Here is a 19138-nt window from a genome sequence, read left to right as displayed (position 1 = left end):
TGAACCTAGAAGCCTAGGCCATCGTCCTCCTATCCTAGCGCTAAGCCCAGCAACCTGTAGGAAGAAGGCAGGAGAAAGAGCCCCAAGGCCTAGGGGTGGTGGAAGGGCCTTCTTAGCCTGGAGGTGAAAGAATTATATTAGCCACCATTTACTGGATGCATAACAAAGGTCAGGTACAGAGCCCGGTGCTCACCTACGTCATATCTCATTTCATTCTCACGACAGCCCTTTTTCCAGAGGAGGACACTTGAGGCGCTGCAGGTTAGGCTATCCTAAAATCACCAGCTAGGACTGGCACGCAGATCTCGAATTTTTCAACCGCCGAGCTCCAGAGAATTTGGTGGGGGGGCGGGGTGGGGGAGGTCCGCAGTCATTAAGCTGGGGGACGCCCCCCAAGGCACCGCCAGCCCTCCCAACCGTCCAGGCCCTCACGTCCGGGCGGAAAAGGGGCGCCCGACTCCGCGGTGGGGTTCGTGTCCCTCGGGGGCCTGGGCGGGGCCGAGGCGGGGCCGGGCGAGCCGGCGGGAGGCGGGAGGCGGGAGCCGGTGGCCCAGGCTCACAGGCCAAGATGGCTGTTAATTAAAGTGCTGGCACCAGCTCCTCTCTGCAAAGTTTGAAGCCGTTATTTTCCACTCCAGCGAAGCGGGGAGAATCCGGCTGGGCTGACAGAGACGCCACACCGCGCCAGGGAGCGGGCGGTCTTTCGGGGGGCGGGGGGCCAGGCCGCCTCGCCGCGCTGAGCGCGCCCCTCTGGACGCGGGGAAAGCGCGGGAGGCGGGTGCTCCCGCCTGGTCCCCGACCTGGGTCGCCCGCCGCACTTTCCCCGCGGGTCCTGGGAGGGCTGAGGGGGTGGGGGTGGGGACGGCGGCAGACGAGCCCCGGCTGGACAGCAGGGGAGAGACCCGTGTGCGTGCGAACCTGGGGGAGGGGGGTTGTGCAAATCACACGCTAAAGACGGCGCACTTGTCCCTCGGGTCACCAACTCTGTCGCTCTGCGAGAAGTCATACTAGGGGAGATCAAGGTGGGGGTTGGGGGAGGAGGCGGACTGACAGCTGAGGACTGTCTTCCTGAGCCTGGGAGGTCTAGCTGCACAGCCCAGCGTCCCCCTCCTGCCAGACTTACCACCTTCCTCTTTTTGGACAGTGAACAGTACCTAAAGACCCAATCCCTCCGGGGTTGGAAGAGCCTGGAGTCGGGCTGCGGGTTTGAATCCCGATTCCACCACTTATTAGTTGTGTGACTTTGGGCAAATCTCTTAACTTGTCAGAGCCTCAGTTCTCCATCTGTAAAATGAGAATAATGATGGGTTTTACCTCTAGGGATTGGTGTGAAGATTGAGTGTGATCATGTATGTGAAGCATTCAATACAGGGCCCTGCACGCAGTAAGCCCAGGACAAATGCTATTTATTGAGGGTTTTTGCTCCTTCTTTGGTGGTGGGGGCCACTCAACCTCACGCAGCCATCAGTGCTTGGAAGGTCCTCTTTCATAGTTCCTCATTTCATATTCTCGTGTCCCTTTCCTCCTCCCAGGGGTGGCGGGAATCAGTCTCAACCTAGGGTAGAGAAAGTCAGAGAATCATGTGGACCGTTTTGACAGGTCAGCAGGGGGAGAGTGTGAGGTGGAGGGGGCCTCTCCGGAGAAAAGAAAGAGGCTGGAGGGTCATCCTTCAGCAGAAGCCAGAGGCCTCCCAATGGCAGAGCCCTCCCTGGTGGGCTGGAGAAAGGAGGGTGAAGGAGGAGCAGTGGAGCAGCACGAGCGAGGCCTCAAATAATGTGACAAATATTTTGATGGAAGCAGACACATTTCCGTTTATGCAACCTAAACACTTTACTGCACTTGAGGAAGAGGATTGCCTCATGCAACCTGACGGGGAGAAGATTTAGGGGGCTGCTGAGGAAGCTAGGGTGGAGGAGGAGCTAAGGGGCTGGAGGAGACCTATCCCCCCTCTTGGAGGCTTGAAAAGGGAGCTACCACTCAGGGATTGTTTGGATTGGTCAGAATGTAGAAATGAGGTGGGGTGCCCACTTTCTTATTTAGGGCTCCCACTTCTCCGTTGTCTGAAAGCAGGGATAAGAGGTGTCATCAGAGGAAAATGGAGGACCCCACACAACCCCCAGGAAAAAGCAGCCTTGTCTGGCCTGGAGCTCGGTGAGGGAGGGGCAGAGGCAAGGAGGTATGGGTAGAATATCCTGCCCATCCTGGAGGAAGATGGGTCCAGGGAACAGCCAGCTGGGCGCCAGAAAAGAGGAGGGGCAGCTGCTGTCAGTGCTCGCAGATCTCGCACCCTGACAGGCACACCATCCTCAGATCTCCTGGATGGGTGGTCTGCGAGGCCTGAGTGCAGAATGCCCCCCCCCCGTCCCCATCTTCCTTTTGCCTTCCTCTCTTCTTCCCTCTCATCCTCTTCCTTGTCCTTTTTCTGCTCCCCGCTTCATACTCCCCTCAATTGTTCTCTATCCCCGTAGACTGGGGAACCCGCGACCCAGCCTCCACACCCTGAGTGCGGTGGCCCCTGGAGCCTCCCTTCCCGGTTTTCTTCGAAACAAACCCTCGAGGCCTCTCCTCTCTGTCTCCCTCGGCGCTCTCTAGCCCTCCCTGTAGCCCTCTCGTCCACTCGGCTTTCGGCCTCTACTCCCCCATCTCCTGTAGGAGACTCTGCTGTTTCTCAGACTCTAGTATCCTCCCCATTTCCGAATCTCAGACTCTAGCTCGCGGAGTCTCCGGGTTCCTCTCTCGGCTCTGGCCTTCGTCTCCGCGGCCCCGCCCTCGGCCCCGCCCCCTGTGTGGGCGGAGCCATTCCGCCAGCGGCCCAATTAGGTGCCGACCCCGCCCGCAGCCCCACCCCTCGCGGGCGCGGAGCAGCGCGGCGCTGGTGGGGCGGGGCGGGGCGGAGGGGGCGGTGGCCCGAGCGCGAGGAGGCGGGAGGAGCCGGGCAGGACGCGGCTGCCGCCGCTCTCAGTCCGGCCGCGCAGCGGGAGGGAGGCGCGAGGCAGGAGCCGGCGGCTGGGCTCGGCAGCGCATCCAGCGCAGCTCGGCGCTCCGGGCCCGGCCCCATGCCCGCAGCCCCGCCGGACCGCCCTTGAGCGCGGGCGTCCTGCCCGCGCCCCCCGCCCGCCGGCACCATTGCCCCGACGGCGCGGCCGGGCGGCCCGGCGCTCCCCAGGCTCCGCGCCGGCCGGAAAACGCTGCTGGCGGCCGCTGCGGGCGTGGTGATGCTGCTGGTGCTGGTGGTGCTCATCCCCGTGCTGGTGAGCTCGGGCGGCCCGGACGGCCACTATGAGATGCTGGGCACCTGCCGCATGGTATGCGACCCCTACCCCGCGCGGGGCCCCGGCGCCGGCGCGCGGCCCGACGGCGGCGACGCCCTGAGCGAGCAGAGCGGCGCGCCCCCGCCTTCCACGCTGGTGCAGGGCCCCCAGGGGAAGCCGGGCCGCACAGGCAAGCCGGGCCCCCCCGGACCCCCTGGGGATCCAGGTCCTCCGGGTCCTGTGGGGCCACCCGGGGAGAAGGGTGAGCCGGGCAAGACCGGCCCTCCCGGGCTGCCGGGTGCAGGGGGCAGCGGCGCAATCAGCACGGCCACCTACACCACGGTGCCACGCGTGGCCTTCTACGCCGGCCTCAAGAACCCTCACGAGGGTTACGAGGTGCTCAAGTTCGACGACGTGGTCACTAACCTAGGCAACAACTACGACGCGACCAGCGGCAAGTTTACGTGCAACATTCCCGGCACCTACTTTTTCACGTACCACGTCCTCATGCGAGGCGGCGACGGCACCAGTATGTGGGCGGACCTCTGCAAGAACGGCCAGGTGGGCCCGGCGGGGGCATGGGGCTGGCCTGGGGGCAGGGCACCCAGGGAGCCCGGGGCATAGGGTACCAGCGAGCACAGGTAGAGACCCTACAGCGGGCCCCGCTTAGGCATCACATGCGGGGATGGTGGGCCTGTTGGCACTAACTCTTCGGTTCCTGGGCATTGGCTGCAAGGCAGACGCCGCTGGGCACCTGCGCGCGGCTTGGAAATGCGGGAGATAAATGCAAATAATCACAGCGCAGGGCTCCCAGGCGCGCGGACTGGTCCTTGGGGGCTTGGCCCTTGGGAAGCGATATCTGAGAGCTGGAATTCTGGTTGAAACCAGCGGGCAATTAGGGGAGGGCAATGATGGGCTCTAGGGAAGGCAGCCTCCGCGCCCGCGGGCGTCCAGGCGCACCGCTAGGCGCGCAAGCCAAGGAGAGCTGTAGGAGATGTTTTGGGCACAGAGGCAAAGGGAGCCAGGGGCGCGAAGCCTTAGCTGCAATACATCCTCCGCCCTTGAGAAGGGACCACTGCGCCGATCTGACGCCCTTTGCAAAACGCGGGGCTGCCCGGCCGCTTCCCACCGTGTCAGAGCTACAGGCGCAGGAAAGCAACCTCTGAGGGGAAAAGTTTTTCCTCCTGAGGGAGGCAAAGAGGTGGAAACTCCCCCTCCCTTGATCTTGCAGCTGCAGCTCCTGACTCCAGGAGTGTCAGGGGATCCTCTGTGTTCACTTTCCCCATCCCAAAGACCAAAGCTAGCAGGCAGCTAGGTGGGCTCCTTGGTACTGTGAGGGTAGTACATGGTGCTCTTCCTGTAACTGCTGCCCCAGAACCAGCCTCGACCTAATCCTGCCCTAGGGGGACAGTTTTGCCCAGCTCACTCTCCTTTTGATACTCCCTCCCTTTCCAGGGCTCCCAGACCACGATGGCCTAGGGCCACTGGGTCGGGGGCGGGGTGGGGGGGGGCGGTGAGGCGGAGCATTCCTGTGGAAGGAGACCAGCATGGGTCAGAACTAAAGCTAGGATGGTGGGAGTTGGGAAGAAATTTCCTGCGACTGGGACCCCGGACCCTGTTGGAATCCTTCCCACTGCAGGTGGACCCTGGCTTGGGGGTGGGGGAAAGGACAGGCCTGGGAGTCAGCACAAAGACTGCCAGGCACTTGTAAGTCTGCCCCCTCTTCTTTCTCTCCTGCCTGCCTCTTTCTCCTACTCTGTCTCTTGTCCCCGTCTGTCTCCTGTGTCTACCAGTCCTATCTGTCTCTCCTGAGTCTCTGGCCTCTCTCCCCCCAGGCTTAACACCCCTCTTTATTCCTTGAGTGTTTCTCTCTCACTTGGTCTCTATGAGGCTTCCCGTGTCTCTCCTCTTTGTCCTTGGTTCCTGACCAAATGGGAGGCCTCAGTATCCTGTGAGAGCTCACTCTGCAGACAGCCCCACGATTTCCCTTATTAATCACCAATACAGGATGCAGCAATGTCACCTTCATCAATAGAATTTCTTCCTTTCCCAAAGAAAGTTTGGGCTGGCACCGAGCTGAGGTCTAAGGGGGCTGGGGGCCCATTTTGTCTGGATAGGAAGCTGGTCACCAGAGCACCAGTGGGCCCTAGGCCTTGTACCACCTCAGGAGGGTCCAGTGGGGCTCCAGAGATGAGGCACGAGGAGACCCCAAAGGTGATGTCTGCTTGGGCAGGATCACTTGCTTCAGTCACTGGGAGGTGAAACCATCTCAAAGCCTCTTCCCCCTTCAGTAGGGGCAAGGCACTGGCACAACCTGACAAAGAGGTACTCACTGGAGGTGGGACCACAGGCTAGTAGAAAATAGGAGGTGGCTTTAACTAGGGGGTTCACAGATCTAGCATTTTAACAGTTACTCAGACCATGCCCCTCCCCGACTAAAAACTGGGGCCTACACCCCTCTCCCGTACGTTCTTTGTGACTTGTGCTTCCAGATTGCTCAAAAGACTCGTTAAGTCTCACTAGTCATCCCACGTACTCACTTCGAGCCCCGACTAAGAGGCAGGTGTGGAGCTAGGTAGCAGGGCTTTGATCCACTTGCCCTACAGGACCTCATGGTCTGTGCGGGAGAGATAATAGTAACCACCCAATAACACACCCCAGCGATTGGTGTGTTAGAGGGGGATTGGGGGCCCAGCTGGCAACTCCCATCCCTAAATGTGTTAGCTGGAGGGAATAATTCACTGGTGCCTGCCCCCACTCAGACCAACCTGGTCAGGGGAGAGGATGGCAAAACTGGGCTGGTCCCCAAGGTGAGGAGACATGGCTAGGGAGGAAATAAAAAGGTCAAGTGCAGGGAAAGGCTGGCTCAGAGGTAGAAGAGGACATTCAAGTGAGCAGAGACAAAATGATGGCTCTGGGCAATGGACGGGAACAGAAGAGAGGGGCTTCTGCCTCCCATGGCTGCAAGACCTGGGGCACTGCTGGGCTCTGTGCTTTTCCTTTCTGGCTTCCTGCCTGAAGAAATGCTTCCAGAATTTCCTCAGGAAGGCAGGACTGAAATTGGTCCTTGGCCTTTCCCTCGGCAAGATAGGGAGGGGAGAGGTCACTGAAGCGCCGAGTCCCCCCCCTGCTCTGTCCTTGCCTGAGGCCCACCAGCCCCTCTCCCCAAGGGGAGCCTTGAGTCACCACTGTGTAGCCTGAGGACACCAAGGCCTGGTCTTTAGGACATGGGGATCCGAGGAGCCCGAGGAAGGGGCTGTAAGTTAGGAGTGGTGCCCTGAGTGAGGTAAGCTCCCTGCAACTGCCTCAAAGATCCACAGTTCGGATGTCAGGGAAGACATGAAATTAATACACTGGGCCAGGAGAGAGGGGGCTGTGTGGGGATGGACCAGGGTCTATGGCCAGGGTGCCACTTGTCCAGGGCAGGGACTTTGGGGAGGTGAAGATCACAAACAGGGAAGGGCTTGGACAACAGAACCTGAGTAAGGTGAGAGATGGGGTAGTAGATAAATTGAGGACTCCAGCATAAAGGCCTCACTGGAGCTCAGCCTGATGCCTGACAGTGGGAGAGGGACTCCCCACTGTCCTTTTCTAGCGAGCCCTGAATGCTTTTCACAGCACAGAGCACAGTGCCTAACTCAGCAGGGACCCAGGAAATATGTGAAAGCACAAGTGTCCCCTGTGGGCCAGGCTGGTTGCCTGTGGGAGCCACTCCTGTACATCCAACACCCCAGCACTGATCCGGGGGCAGGAGCTTGTTTCTTGGGTTCTCCCCACTCCTCCCTCCAGGGCCCTGGTCAGACCACTGCCTCAGTTTCCCTTCCCCTGGCAGCCCTTGAGGAGGTGATTCTACAGCGCCCCCTCGTGACAAGTCCCAGACTTGCTTTCCTCCTTCCATGGCAGCCTCAATTCCCCAAATTTCCCCATGGCCTCCAGGAGAAGCTGGATGCCTCAACTGTTTCCTGTCTCAGGCAGAGAATCAGGACCCCTGGGTTCCATTCCTGGATCCCCCCACTATCTAAGGATGGAAGGGCATCAATTTTTCCTGCCTCCGTGGATAATTAGGATAATCACAGCAACAATCATGGTGATGAATAAATAATAAACATAAGCATAACAGTTCTGATGCCTGTCACATCACCAGGAGATTCCTGATGACAGATGACTGTGTTCTAATGGATTTGGCTATTAAGAAGCACACTGTTTTAATGAGTTAAGGCTCAATTAATCTGGGTAATAAAAATAATTGTTATTAGTAGTAATTTATTAGCAAAGATAATGAAATGCATACGTAATAATAAATACTACGAGGATTAGGGCCCAGGGAACAATATAGAAGTTGGCTGCTTTCTTTGAGCGCTTTCCTAGTAACACAAAGCCCCATCAAGATTAAAAATTTTCCCCCCACCATCTGAAGGCTTTTATAAAGGTGGCAGTGGTGAGGTGGGATCTTCTCATCCTTTTTCTGAACAGAGAAATTGAGCTTTTTGAAAGACAGCATCTTCCCCTCATTTGCTTTTTCCCACCTTTAGCTGAACTGTGAGTTTTCCCAGCTAAGTGTCCCCGAACGGTTCTTGCCCCTGGTCGGGGGAAGAAGAGATTGAGGGGAGAGAAGGGACTGGAAGGATCTGGGCTTTAAATGGCAGCCAGCATGCAAATACGTTGGGTGCCCCCGTTGTAGCATTGCTGCTGACTCAGCAGCTTCGGCACAGCTGACCTGCAGTTCTGTCTCCTGCCCAGGAAGGAGAATGGACCCTTCCCCTAATTTGGCTTGGTCCAGCCCAGACTGTTAGCCTTTGGGAGAACTGCCTTCAGGGAAGGGGCCGGTTGGAGAGGGGCTGTTGAAAAGCCTGACTGAGAGAACCCCACTCAATGCAGCCTCCCCCCAACACAAGCCTGCACCTTGGAGATGTCCCCTGTCTTCCCATTCTCCACCCAGGCTATCCTGGAAAGGCCCCAGATCCTATGGCTCAGGCCCTGTGTTGACTCAGTTGGAGAGGAATGCCTGGAGGGAATTTGTTCACCATCACTCACCCTCAGTATCTAATGATTATAGTCGGAGCCCCCAGAAGTGACCAGCAGACTTCACACACAAATGTTGGTGCCCTCTTGCTTCATTGAACTGCCTGTCCCTCCCCTCACCCATCCAAACAAGGACTGGAAGGGATAGCAGATCAGACTGAGGATCACACAAAGATGGAAAGCCTGGATTCCCTCCCTCCACCCACTTCCTTTCTACCACTCTGTGGTGAGACAGGAGGAGCCCAAGGTCCTCTGTGGGTGGGATAATAGTCACAGGTATAGCTATAGCTCTTTGGAGGCCAGGATGCAGGCTCAATCTGAGCCTTGGGAGGGGAAATAATTACCAGACCTTCCATCTCACTGCTCCAGTATGAAAGACCCCGGAACGAACTACAGACAAGGAGTTGAAATATTGGGTTCTGGTACTAGGGTGGTTGCTTAGTAGCCAGCTGGCATTAGTCTAGCCACCTGACCTATGGGGCCAAGGTGTCCATCCCTGTGTCCATCCACTGACATAAGAACAGGTGGGTGTGGCTGAAAGGTAAGGTATTATTGTTACAATTAAAGCAGAGAGGAAGGGATAAGGAGAGAAGGGATGGCCCTCCATCCCCTGGTGTTCCAGAGAATTCCTCTCTGCAAGGAGGGAGTTCCAGGCTGGGCCATCCCTGAAGGCATTGTCGAGACGTCCTCTGCAGGCCAGACGGTAAGACCTAGAGGAGTTAAGGAGGCCAACTCCACCTTAATTCCTAATTCAGACCCAGATTACACCTGCCCTAGAAATCCAGGGCTCCTCTATAACCCATTCCCAAAACATACACTTATGATTGGAAGGGGTGGGGGATGACGCGAGAGAAGCAGGCAGAGTTGAAGGCAGGTTTTTAGGGCCTCCAGATCCTACCCACGTGGCTGCCTTACCTCTGACAGTCCCCCTCCCTCCCCGACCCTACTTCTCTCCCTCCTCCCCCCTACCCTCTCACACACACCGTCCCTACTCTCCCCACCCCCTTATTCCCACCCCCACCCCCACCCCCGCAGGTGCGCGCCAGCGCCATAGCCCAGGACGCAGACCAGAACTATGACTACGCCAGCAACAGCGTGATCCTGCATCTGGACGCGGGGGATGAGGTCTTCATCAAACTCGACGGAGGCAAAGCGCACGGCGGCAACAGCAACAAATACAGCACATTTTCCGGCTTCATCATCTACTCCGACTGAGCTCCCCGCGTCCCCCTCCGTCCCCTACCCAGCTCCCCCCACCCCCGGGGCCCCCCTCCCGGCGGGCTGAGGAAGACCCAACCCCTCGCTGCCCCAGCCCTGGCTGCCGGCCCTCCCTGGCTATGACGCCCCCGGCCCGCCCTCATCACCACCCGGGCCGCCGGCTAGGCTCTCCTTGCCGGTTCGCCCTCGCCGCAGAGCCGGGTCCAGAGCGCACCGTCGCGGTTCCCGGGAGGCGCTGTCGACCGCCCCCGCCCTGGCCCGCGCTGTATATTTGTACAATAGGACTGTTTATTACCCACCCAGCTCGTCAGCCCGCCCCAGACTGGGGACAGGTCTTGGCGGGGTCCCTTCCTGTGCTCGGATGCGCTGCCCTCCCGCTCCGGGGTAGCGCCTCCTGGGAGAGGGGTGGGTTGGGGCTGGATAGCGTCCCAGCACCTGCTAAAGCCCCAGCCCGGCTGCGCCCCGTCTGACCAAAGCTCAAATAAAAACACTTCCATCCCACTGGCTTTGGGTCTGTGCCCTAGAGAGGAGCTGCAGGAGGGGACCATGAACCCTGCCTTCTTCCAGAAAGGGAAGAGGTCTGCTGGAAGTTTCCCATGGATCTGGGGACAGCCAGGTCCCAGAATCACAGCTGCTCTGGGAGGAGGTGGGCCAAGGGGCCCAATGCTCACCACAGCCCAAGCGTGCCTGGGCAGCAGAAACAGGAAGCAGCCCAGTTACATCATCCTCTTCCATGGTGGAAAAGTTCCATTTGTTTGACCTGGAAAGTGGCATCAGCAAGGTTTAAACTGGGACACCTGGGCTCTCAGTCTGGTACCACTGTGTGTGATCTTGGGCAAGTGACTCCTCTTTCAGTTCTGGGTTGGTGACAGCAATGACAGGAACACACTTTGCACTAAAAACTGGTTGACCTTGGCCCAAGCACTTCACCTCGGGGCCTCAGTTTCCTCACCTATAAAATGTAGGTGACAAGACTTACCTCATAAACATAGCTTTTATTATTTATACATCCCTGAAAGTTTGCACAACACTTCCAGGTATGGCACCTCACTCAAGCCTCCAAGGAGCCCTGAGAGGTTGGGTGACTAGATTTTGTTCTTCTTCCAGGGAGGTTAAATATCTTGATGAATGTGACGTGGTCGCTAAGTTCTGTGATTGCACTTGAATCCAAGAAGCCCTGCTCCTTGGAGACAACACGTTGAGTCTCCTGGCTCTGTCTGCCTCCCTTACCTCCTGTGACCATGTGACCATGACAGTCGTAGTTAGGGCATTCCTAAATAACCATAGCTAATATTTAGAGAGCACCCACTCTGTGTCAGACCACCACGTAAGAACCCTATATATACTATCTCTTAGATCTGTGTGGGGAGGGGGTAGACTGGCAGGAAACGCTCACATGCCCTTTGACCTGGGTGCTGTTCTTTTATCCATCTCAGATGAGGAAACTGAGGTTCAAAGAGGTTCAGTAACTTGCCAGGGTCACAGAGCTAGGAAAAGGCAAATGCCAGGATTGGAACCAAGGACTACGCTCTCGACTGGTGCACCATATTTCATAAAGATCTGGTGTCTCCAAAGCAGAACCGAGGAAGAATGGCTCTGAGGCAGCTCCGTCCTCGCTGTGCCCAGCCTTTCCACTCCCACCCCTGCCCTGCAGAGGCTTCATGTACTTACAAGCATCTGCACTGGGCAGCAGCCATGGGGCGAGCCTCTTGGAGAACCCCGAGGCTCTACATTGAGGAAAAGTCCCATCTGGCCTCCCCACCCCCAGCTGGCTCAGCTGGAGAGACAGGAAGGAGGGGTGGCCTCCGTCCCAGTCAAGCCCCATGTATGGACCCTTGTCATGGCTGGCAGCCTTGAATGACTTTCTTTATCCTCCCTTCTCTCCCCTACTTCCCCCTACTGCCAGCTGTGGCCATTTAATAAAATTAGCTTAATGCTTGTTCCTTCCCTGTGGGGTCTGGAGATTGAAATCCGCGGGTCCCCACAAACCCAATAAAACCCCTGGCAGGTCTGGCTGGAATGAGAGTTTCCTCGGGAAGAGTGATTAGATTAGAAGGCGCTTCCCCCTGCCCCCAGTGCCACCCACAGGCCCCTGTGATTCTTTAATGGCCACACTGGCCCAGGGGTACCCAGCCACATACCTGGGCAGCTCCCCACCCCTCCCCAGAGGCCACAGGGACTGGGCTGGGACCTCTGCTACAAAAAGCATGTTAATCATTTCTGTAGGAGTGCCTGGCTGGCTTGTTTGCTTTTATTTCTGGTGACTGGACAAGCCTTGTGTCGCTTTGAGAGATGGGCCTAATATCTCCATTTTGCAGATGAGGAAATCATAGTCTGAAGAAAATTCGTGACTTGCCCATGGTCACGCAGCAAGTGTGTGGCCTAACTGAGATGGACTGAAGCCAAGGACCTTTTCTTCCTTTGCAGGGCACCAAGGGTATCCTGCAGTCACTCAGGCAGCATCCCAGCAGCAGGGGAAACTGTCGGGGAAAGTGTCTCCCCCATCAGACAGGGAATCCCCAAGGGCAAAGTCTGGGGGGTTTTTTCCTCCTCAGACTTGGGATACCGGAGGACAAGGACTGTGTCTCCACCATTAGAATGGGAAGCTTCCTGAAGGCAAGTTCTCTGTCTCCTCCATCAGACTGGGGTCCTCAAAGACAGTGTTATGAGCAAGTTGAGGGTAAGGTGTGTATCTCCAGGACTGGGGGACTTCCTAAACACAGAGATTGTGGCTTTCCTCGCAGTGGCTCTGAGGGTAGGCACCGCTTTTTCTATTGAAGCAGGGCTTTCTAAGACCAACCCCTGGGACTGGGGGTTCCCTGAGGGACCGACTCTATCTCTTCAACTTGGGGATCCCCGAGAGCAGGAGCTATACCTCCTCTTAGACTGGGGGCTCCCTGAAAGCAGGGCATGTGTCTCTCCTCCTCAGTCAAGGGCTTTCTGGTACAAGAACATTCCAGGGGGACAAGGCTGGCTGGGTGATAGAAAGGAGACTGGACACGCAGAATGGCGGTCCCACTCTGGAGGAAGGAAGGGAGAAAGCTCTCCAGGCTGCCTCCCCTTTAGAAAGATGTGTGATTAATTAACGAATAATGTCCCTGCCAGGGGGTGTCAGGATGGAGGTGCCCCTGGAGCTCACCCACACAAGGAAAGGTAGGCCATCCTGTGCCCAGGCAGCTGCCAGCCCTAGGGGCTGGGGCTGCCCTGCTTTCCGGGGTCATGGGGACCAGAGGGGACAGCAGGAGCCCACCGCTGGGGACTGTCCTAATTGGATGACTTTGCAGGACAGCCAGGCAGGTGCGCTCAGCCCTCCGCTTCAGCTTGCTACAAACACATCTGCCATGGTGAGGTCTAGGGGTTAATTGCCTCCCGCCTCACTCCTGGTAACCGATATTTCATTTACTGCTCGGAGGGGGAGCTGCCCAGAGAATCAATCCCGGACAAGCATCCAGGAGACAGGGGAGCTACGGAGGCACGGGAGCTGTTTCCCAGAGGATCTCTGAACACCAGAGGAGGAGGCAGGAGGCAAAGACCCAGAGAAGGCGGCCGATTGCTCTAGGCTATTTGGGGGGGGGGGGGCTCACCTACGTGCTGCCCACCCTGACAGGACCCCCAAGGGCTAAGAGAAAATCTCAGGGGTACAAAGGTTGCACTACTCCAGCTAGCTGTGCTGTTTCCCCTGCCCTGCTTTCTTCCGCATTTATTTATCTGAGTGCCCCCATAAGCTGTAGCAGGTTAGATGCTGTTAATAAGGTTATTTTCACAAGCAATGAAGGTATATTTGAAAAGCGGAACTGGAGGTGTGAGCTCCTCACCCTCTTCCAGGTAACAAACCTCAAAATCCTACAAATGAGGTGATAATAAAGTGGAAGTGAGGAGTCTACACATGTTTGGAACGGGAAGGGGGTGGCAGGGTTACTGAGAGGGGGCAGCTGGGGGCCGGAGGGAAAATGGGGGGGCTACCCCCATGCTTTCAACATGTTCCCCCTTAGTTCCACCCACCCAAACTGAGAATCAAAACCACAGAGTGGGTAACTCCTATTACACAGCTGGAAAAACTGAGACCCCGAGAGAAAGCCAAGATTGCTCAGGTTGGCTCAGGACAGAAATAGAACCAGAGACAGTGGCAAGTGGAGACACAAGGTTTGGGTTCAAGTCCTGGCCATGCTCAGTGTTTCAGGAAAAGACACTTGACCTCTCGGAGTCTAGGTTTCTTCATCTATAAAATGGGGCCGATAAAAATATCTACTTGAAGGGCTGCTGTGAGGTAGTGGGTGAGAACCCGTTCTGTAAGTTATAAAGCAAAATGCAAATGCACGATTATTATTACAACCCAAGTCTCCTGAGCCCTGTGATTTTTTTTTTCTGAGCCCCATGATTTAAACCACTTTCGGTTGTACTTCAGTGCCTGGGATGGTGATGGTGATCATCAAAGAAGATGAAGACTCTTGGGTTGTTCTCCCACCCTGATAATCCCAAAGTGAATATAGGGTAGGGGTTGGTTTGGGGTACACAAAGTGTGGAGCTAAGTGTTGAAAATGGGTGCCCTGAGTCCTCCCATGTCCAGTGTGGGCTCCCCCACCCTTCTGTTCTATGGCCTCCAATATGGGGTGAGAGAAGGGATGCCCCAAGGCTGTGGTCCACCTGTCCCTACTTGCTCTGCTTGTTCAACATTACTGAACATCTTCAATGGGCCAGGCCCTAGCTTGGTGTGGGCTCCAGAGATGCATAAGAAACCACCCAGAGGGGCCACCTGGGTGGCTCGGTCGGTTAAGTGTCTGACATTGGCTCAGGTCATTATTTCACGGTTCATGAGTTTGAGCATCTCTGCTGTCAGCTCAGAGCTCACTTTGGATCCTCTGTCTCCCTCTCTCTCTGCTCCTCCCCCACTTGAGCACTCTCTCTGTGTTTCAAAAATAAATAAATATTTTTTTAAAAGGTTAAAAGAAACATGTTTAAAAAAAAAACCATCCAGAGCTTCAAGATACCCACAGGGGTCATACAGAGACATCCAGAACATAGTGCTCTTGGAGGGGGCGGGGGGAGGCTTCCCAAACTGTCAGGAGGAGTTACTCTCAGGGAGCTGGACTAAATGGAGGCTTACAGTTTTACTTACATAATGTTTGGAAAGGTTTTACAAGGTCTCCCCCTTTGAAATTTGAGCTGCCCCCGCCCGCCCCTAGGATTTGTTGCTGAAGCTGCCTTCTTGGGGATGGGGTTGGTGTGGGTAGAACCCAGGGAACTGAGGGTTTTCTCTTCTCTTGTCCAAGGGCTTGGGAAATAATGGAGCTGGGTGAACAACATATACCCTCATCTCTGTATCAACACCCAAGTCATAAGAACACCTATGTACTATTCTAAGAATTTCAAATGCATTCATTTATTTAAACCTTACAGTGATCCCACAAGATAGTTACTACGAACACACCCATTTTTTGCATGAGAAAACTGAGGCACAGAAAGGTGAATTAATTCACCCAAGATCATATGGCTTACCCTTTCTGGAAGCAGCCCTCTTGCCTGGCCATTCTCGGGAGCAGGAGAGGGGTTGAATCTCACTCCCTCGCAGCCAGAACAGTCTCCCCAACCAGGTCACCTGGCACGCCTTCCCACAATGCTTGCTGCACGGCCAGCTTGCACAGGGGCAGGGATCCTGCCTTTCCCCAGATGGTGAAGGGTAAATTTGAGGGTTCCTTCCCAGGTGCCCAGGGCACAGGCCCCTTTGCTCCCTGAGTGAGGACCCCAGCGTGGATCAGGACAACTGCATAGGGCCAGGTAAGTACCAGGCCTCTCCAGCCTGCCCAGAGCCAAGGATGGGTCCACTACACCCTGGGCTATTTCCACTGCCTGTGGAACATCTGTTCATTATTCAAAGCCCAGGTCCATTGCCTGCTCTTCCATGAAGGCTTCCTGAACTTCCCCCAGCAGTCACCTGCAGGTCTCCAAGGCCACACCGAGAGCATCTTCCACATAACAATGGCTGACTCAGTACATAACACTGTGCCTGCCACATAATAACCACTCTACCATAATAGCAGCTATTCAAACATCTGTCACTCTCCTCAACTTCCACCTCCTGCTGGCGGGTGCTGTGATGTACTGCCTAGGTCTCCTTCAGGACCAAAAGATCTATTCCCCAGCTGCTGAGAGTGCTGCCGGCAGGTGACTCTGGGCTAGCTGCCCCCTTCAGGGATGGCCTCTGCTGATTGGGGGTGCCTTGCCCAAGGTCCTGCCCACTTCTTAGGGCAGCCTGTTTCCAATGATAGATTAGCATGAGGGTTTAAAATCCTGGTACCCTAGCAGGGCTTTTACACTCAGGACAATTCTGAAGACTCTTCCACGTGTTCATTCCAAGAGCACATCCCAGTAAACTTCCTGCACACTGATCTCCACCTCAGAGTCTGCCCCATGGAGTACCCAACCTGCGACACCTACCCCAGATCTCATCCATTCACTAATTCCTTCAGCCAATTTTATTGAGTACCCATGATGTGACAGGCCTGGTAGCAAAGGCAGGAGATGGAATGTGAAACTAACTATCTGATCGGTGATCACATCTCCTACCTCCTGGAGAAGGCAGAAGTCAAGAGGGTGACTCTACCAACCTCTACCATAAAATCCACAAACTTCCCTGCATCTGGGCCCCTCCTCTCTTACTTCTTCTTGCCTCCATGGAAGAGCTGTCCCCCCTTCCAGGGCCCAACCTGTCACTGTGTTCTGTATCCAAGGCCCTGCCACCAGCATACCAAATCTGTCCTTGTTTGTCCAAGACTGTTCTGTTTTTCAAACTGGAAGTTCTATATCCTGTTAAACCCCTCAGTCCCAGGTGGGCTAACTGGAGTGGTTGATCAGTGTATCTTCCATGTTCGCTGGGGACCTCACCTAATTGATAATCACACCTCTCTTTACTCTTTAGCGGCTCACTCTGTATCAGCTCCTTCCCATCATCCTTCAAAGCTCACCTACCTTTAAAAAATCCTCCCTTGACCCCGCATCTCCCTCCAGCCTCTACCTCCTTTCTCTGCTCCCCTTGACAACCAGAGGACTTAAAAGAGTAGTTACAACTTTCTCGCCTCCCACTGTGGTCTGGCTGCTGCCACTCCTCTGAAACGGCTCCTACCAAGGCCAAGTGTGAACTCCTTGCTGATAAACTGAGTGGACACTTTCTCAGTCTTCATTGTGCTTGACTTCTGTGCTAGGCCAGACTTCAAGGTCTGGATTTTTTTTTTATGTTTATTCATTTTTGAGAGACAGGGAGGGATAGAGAGAGAGGGAGACACAAAATCTGAAGCAGGCTCCAAGCTGTCAGCACAGAGCCCAACGTGGGGCTCAAACTCACAGATGCGAACTTGTGACCAGAGCTGAAATTGGAAGCTTAACTGACTGAGCCACCCAGATGCCCCTCTGGCTGGGGTTTAAGGATGGCAAGAGTGAGGTCCTGGACTTGGTTCACAGACCTTTGAAGATTGACCTATATCTGGAGCAGCTAATGCCACACGCAGGTGCAAGGAGGTGTAGTGATAAGTATTCGGGGAGGATGTGCCTCCCTTCAGCCTCCTTTGAGCACCTAGGCTTGGTGATCTTGTCAGTTGCAGATCGTGAGAGAGCCACACACACACCTCACCAGAGCCGAGATCCTGTTGCCTTTCACAACATATTGGCCACATCAGCCCAGAAACATCTGCCGCCACACAAGGCAACATTCTTCACCTAACCCTCACATCTGAGTTCTAGACCTCGAAATACCAGTTAGGCCAATGCCAGGCTAATCTCCCTTTATCAGCATCTGCAGTGTTGGGTCCAGGGGATTTCCATTTGTGTCCACTAAGGTGGGCCTGGCCAGGCCCCACCAAAGCTTCTCAGCATCATGGGCTCCGATGACTCTCTTACCAGCAAAATTCTTTTCCCTTGGATTCTGAGATCCAAGGAACAGTTCCTTTGGCTTCAACTTGCATGCCACTTCCCCCCAACCCTCTTTTTCATTCTCTTTATAGCCCACATATCACATCACTTTTAGTACTAGCTTAATTGTCTACTTTCTCTCATGGGCTGCAACCTCCATGAAGATAGGAGATGGTGTTTATCACTCACCACCCCACCTTCTGGGCCCACCAATAAATACCTCATGGACGAATGAATGCAAGAATACCTATTATCATCTCATTGGATGTCGGCAATATGCTGCACTTACATTATTTCTAATCTTTGTAAGTAACAAGCGAGGTGTCCCCTTTCCCATTGCCCACAGCCAGGACAGCCTCTGCTCCCTGTCTTACCTCACCTTCTCCAGTTAATTGTCCAAACCAGAATTGGACCAAGGCAAGACCAGGCTGACAAGGACACAAGAGGAATCTGTTTCCCTGGTGGTTCCTGGGGATCCCAAACCTCTGTTAAAATGCACATCTCTGTGAGAGGGGATGGGACCCCTAAGCTGGAAGCCATGCTTTAGGAGTTGAATTTCTCCTGGGTAGTGCAGATGGCAAGAATACCCTGGTTTTCTTGTAGCTTTACAGTGACAGCACTTTGTATCGTTTTCTCATGTTACTCTCACCAAAACAGCAATGCTATCCCATTTGTAGAACAGGCAATGGAGGTCCAGGTAGGTGATTGAAGAGTTTGGGTCAAATAAACCAGGTGTTAAATAGTGACTCTACCATCTTGATGTCAGGCCCACTGAGGGAATTTTGCCTCCTGCTCTTTTGGATGCCTCAGACCTTCTCATTGTCCCAGGGTGGGGACCGATCGGGTTAATGAAACTGGTCAGCAATTGGCTCCAGGCAGGCATCACCTGTTTCATCCTAATCAGATTCATACAAAGCTGTCCCCTTACGAATGCTAGGGGTTTGGAAGGCTTTCACATCCATGCTGTGTTAGGTGAGTAGGAAGGACGGGGTATTTACCCCATTTTATAGACGAGGAAATGGACACTCAGAGAGCAGCCATGACTTCCAAAGTCTCAGCACTAATTGGTGATTCAGTCACTAGTGATTGGAATCGGGCTTCCTGATTTCAGTGCAGGGCTCTCTCTCTCTCTCTCTCTCTCTCTCTCTCTCTGACCTCCACAACCTCCAGTATTGAGGAGCAGCATGAGGCTGGCCCACCAGAAGCCAAGCAGCTGGCGATTATGAAGGATGGAGACAGTGCTGCCCAGCGGTGCCCTAAGGGGCCGAGCCTCGTATTCAATCACCAGTCCATGCTATTCCTGACGCTGTCAAAGTCAAAAGGGTGGAATTGCCATTCTCTGTCTCCACCGGCTTTTCCGTATCAAGGCTGTTCTCGAAGTTCATTCTTGGGATGGTCGCGGAGTGAGAAGAGACCCTGGACAGTGGCTAAAAAGTCCCTCTTGGATCGGTAGATGCCATCGTGGCCCACAGAAAAAGGTTTGAAAACGTGCTTGATATCTGGTTGTTGCACGTGGTGATGAACCCAGTCCCAGGGACGGCAGCGTAGGCCGCGGTTCCCCGGTACCCCAGCTCCACACAGGTTTCTCCCCGTCTGGTGCGGCCATAGTCGGAGACGCTGCCTCAAAACCAGCAGGCAGTAAGGGGAAGTGCGCAAGCGCACAGTTGACACTTCAGCGCTGTACTTTGTTACTTAGGAAACAGCCAATCAACGATCCGGACGGTGACCAATGGGAAGCGCGGATG

At 55.2% G+C, this 19138-nt stretch overlaps 1 protein-coding gene and 1 long non-coding RNA gene across 3 annotated transcripts; one reads left to right on the top strand and one right to left on the bottom strand.

Annotated features, from left to right (window-relative positions):
- Nucleotides 1-1389: 1389 nt before the first annotated feature.
- LOC109494391 lies at nucleotides 1390-19134 on the bottom strand. Its single transcript, XR_002738023.2, has 2 exons — nucleotides 17768-19134; nucleotides 1390-1555 (listed from the first exon to the last, which is right to left on the bottom strand). It is a non-coding gene; the product is annotated as an uncharacterized LOC109494391 (long non-coding RNA).
- C1QL1 (complement C1q like 1) lies at nucleotides 2925-9992 on the top strand. 2 transcript variants are annotated; one of them, XM_023243762.2, is made up of 2 exons: nucleotides 2925-3812; nucleotides 5045-5279. In XM_023243762.2, exons 1-2 carry the CDS (start codon nucleotides 3216-3218, stop codon nucleotides 5090-5092), a joined length of 645 nt encoding a protein of 214 aa, XP_023099530.1. In that variant the 5' UTR covers nucleotides 2925-3215; the 3' UTR covers nucleotides 5093-5279. The 2 variants fall into 2 exon arrangements, with proteins under 2 accessions (XP_023099530.1, XP_003997061.3); XM_003997012.6 differs by lacking the exon at nucleotides 5045-5279 and adding an exon at nucleotides 9309-9992 and having other exon boundaries at nucleotides 2942-3812.
- Nucleotides 19135-19138: the final 4 nt, after the last annotated feature.

The sequence above is a fragment of the Felis catus genome, chromosome E1, assembly GCF_018350175.1.
Source record: "Felis catus isolate Fca126 chromosome E1, F.catus_Fca126_mat1.0, whole genome shotgun sequence".
NCBI lineage: Eukaryota > Metazoa > Chordata > Mammalia > Carnivora > Felidae > Felis > Felis catus.
The sequence above is the reverse complement of the archived record's forward strand: the minus strand, read 5'-3'. Positions and strand labels throughout refer to the sequence as shown.

What these genes read in the sequence shown, in the direction of transcription:
- C1QL1 (XM_003997012.6), top strand. Translation starts at nt 3,216, where the DNA reads ATGCTGCTGGTGCTGGTGGTGCTCATCCCCGTGCTGGTGAGCTCGGGC. An exon ending in ACCTCTGCAAGAACGGCCAG is followed by an intron (nt 3,813 to 9,308) that starts GTGGGCCCGGCG and finishes CCACCCCCGCAG; the next exon opens with GTGCGCGCCAGCGCCATAGC.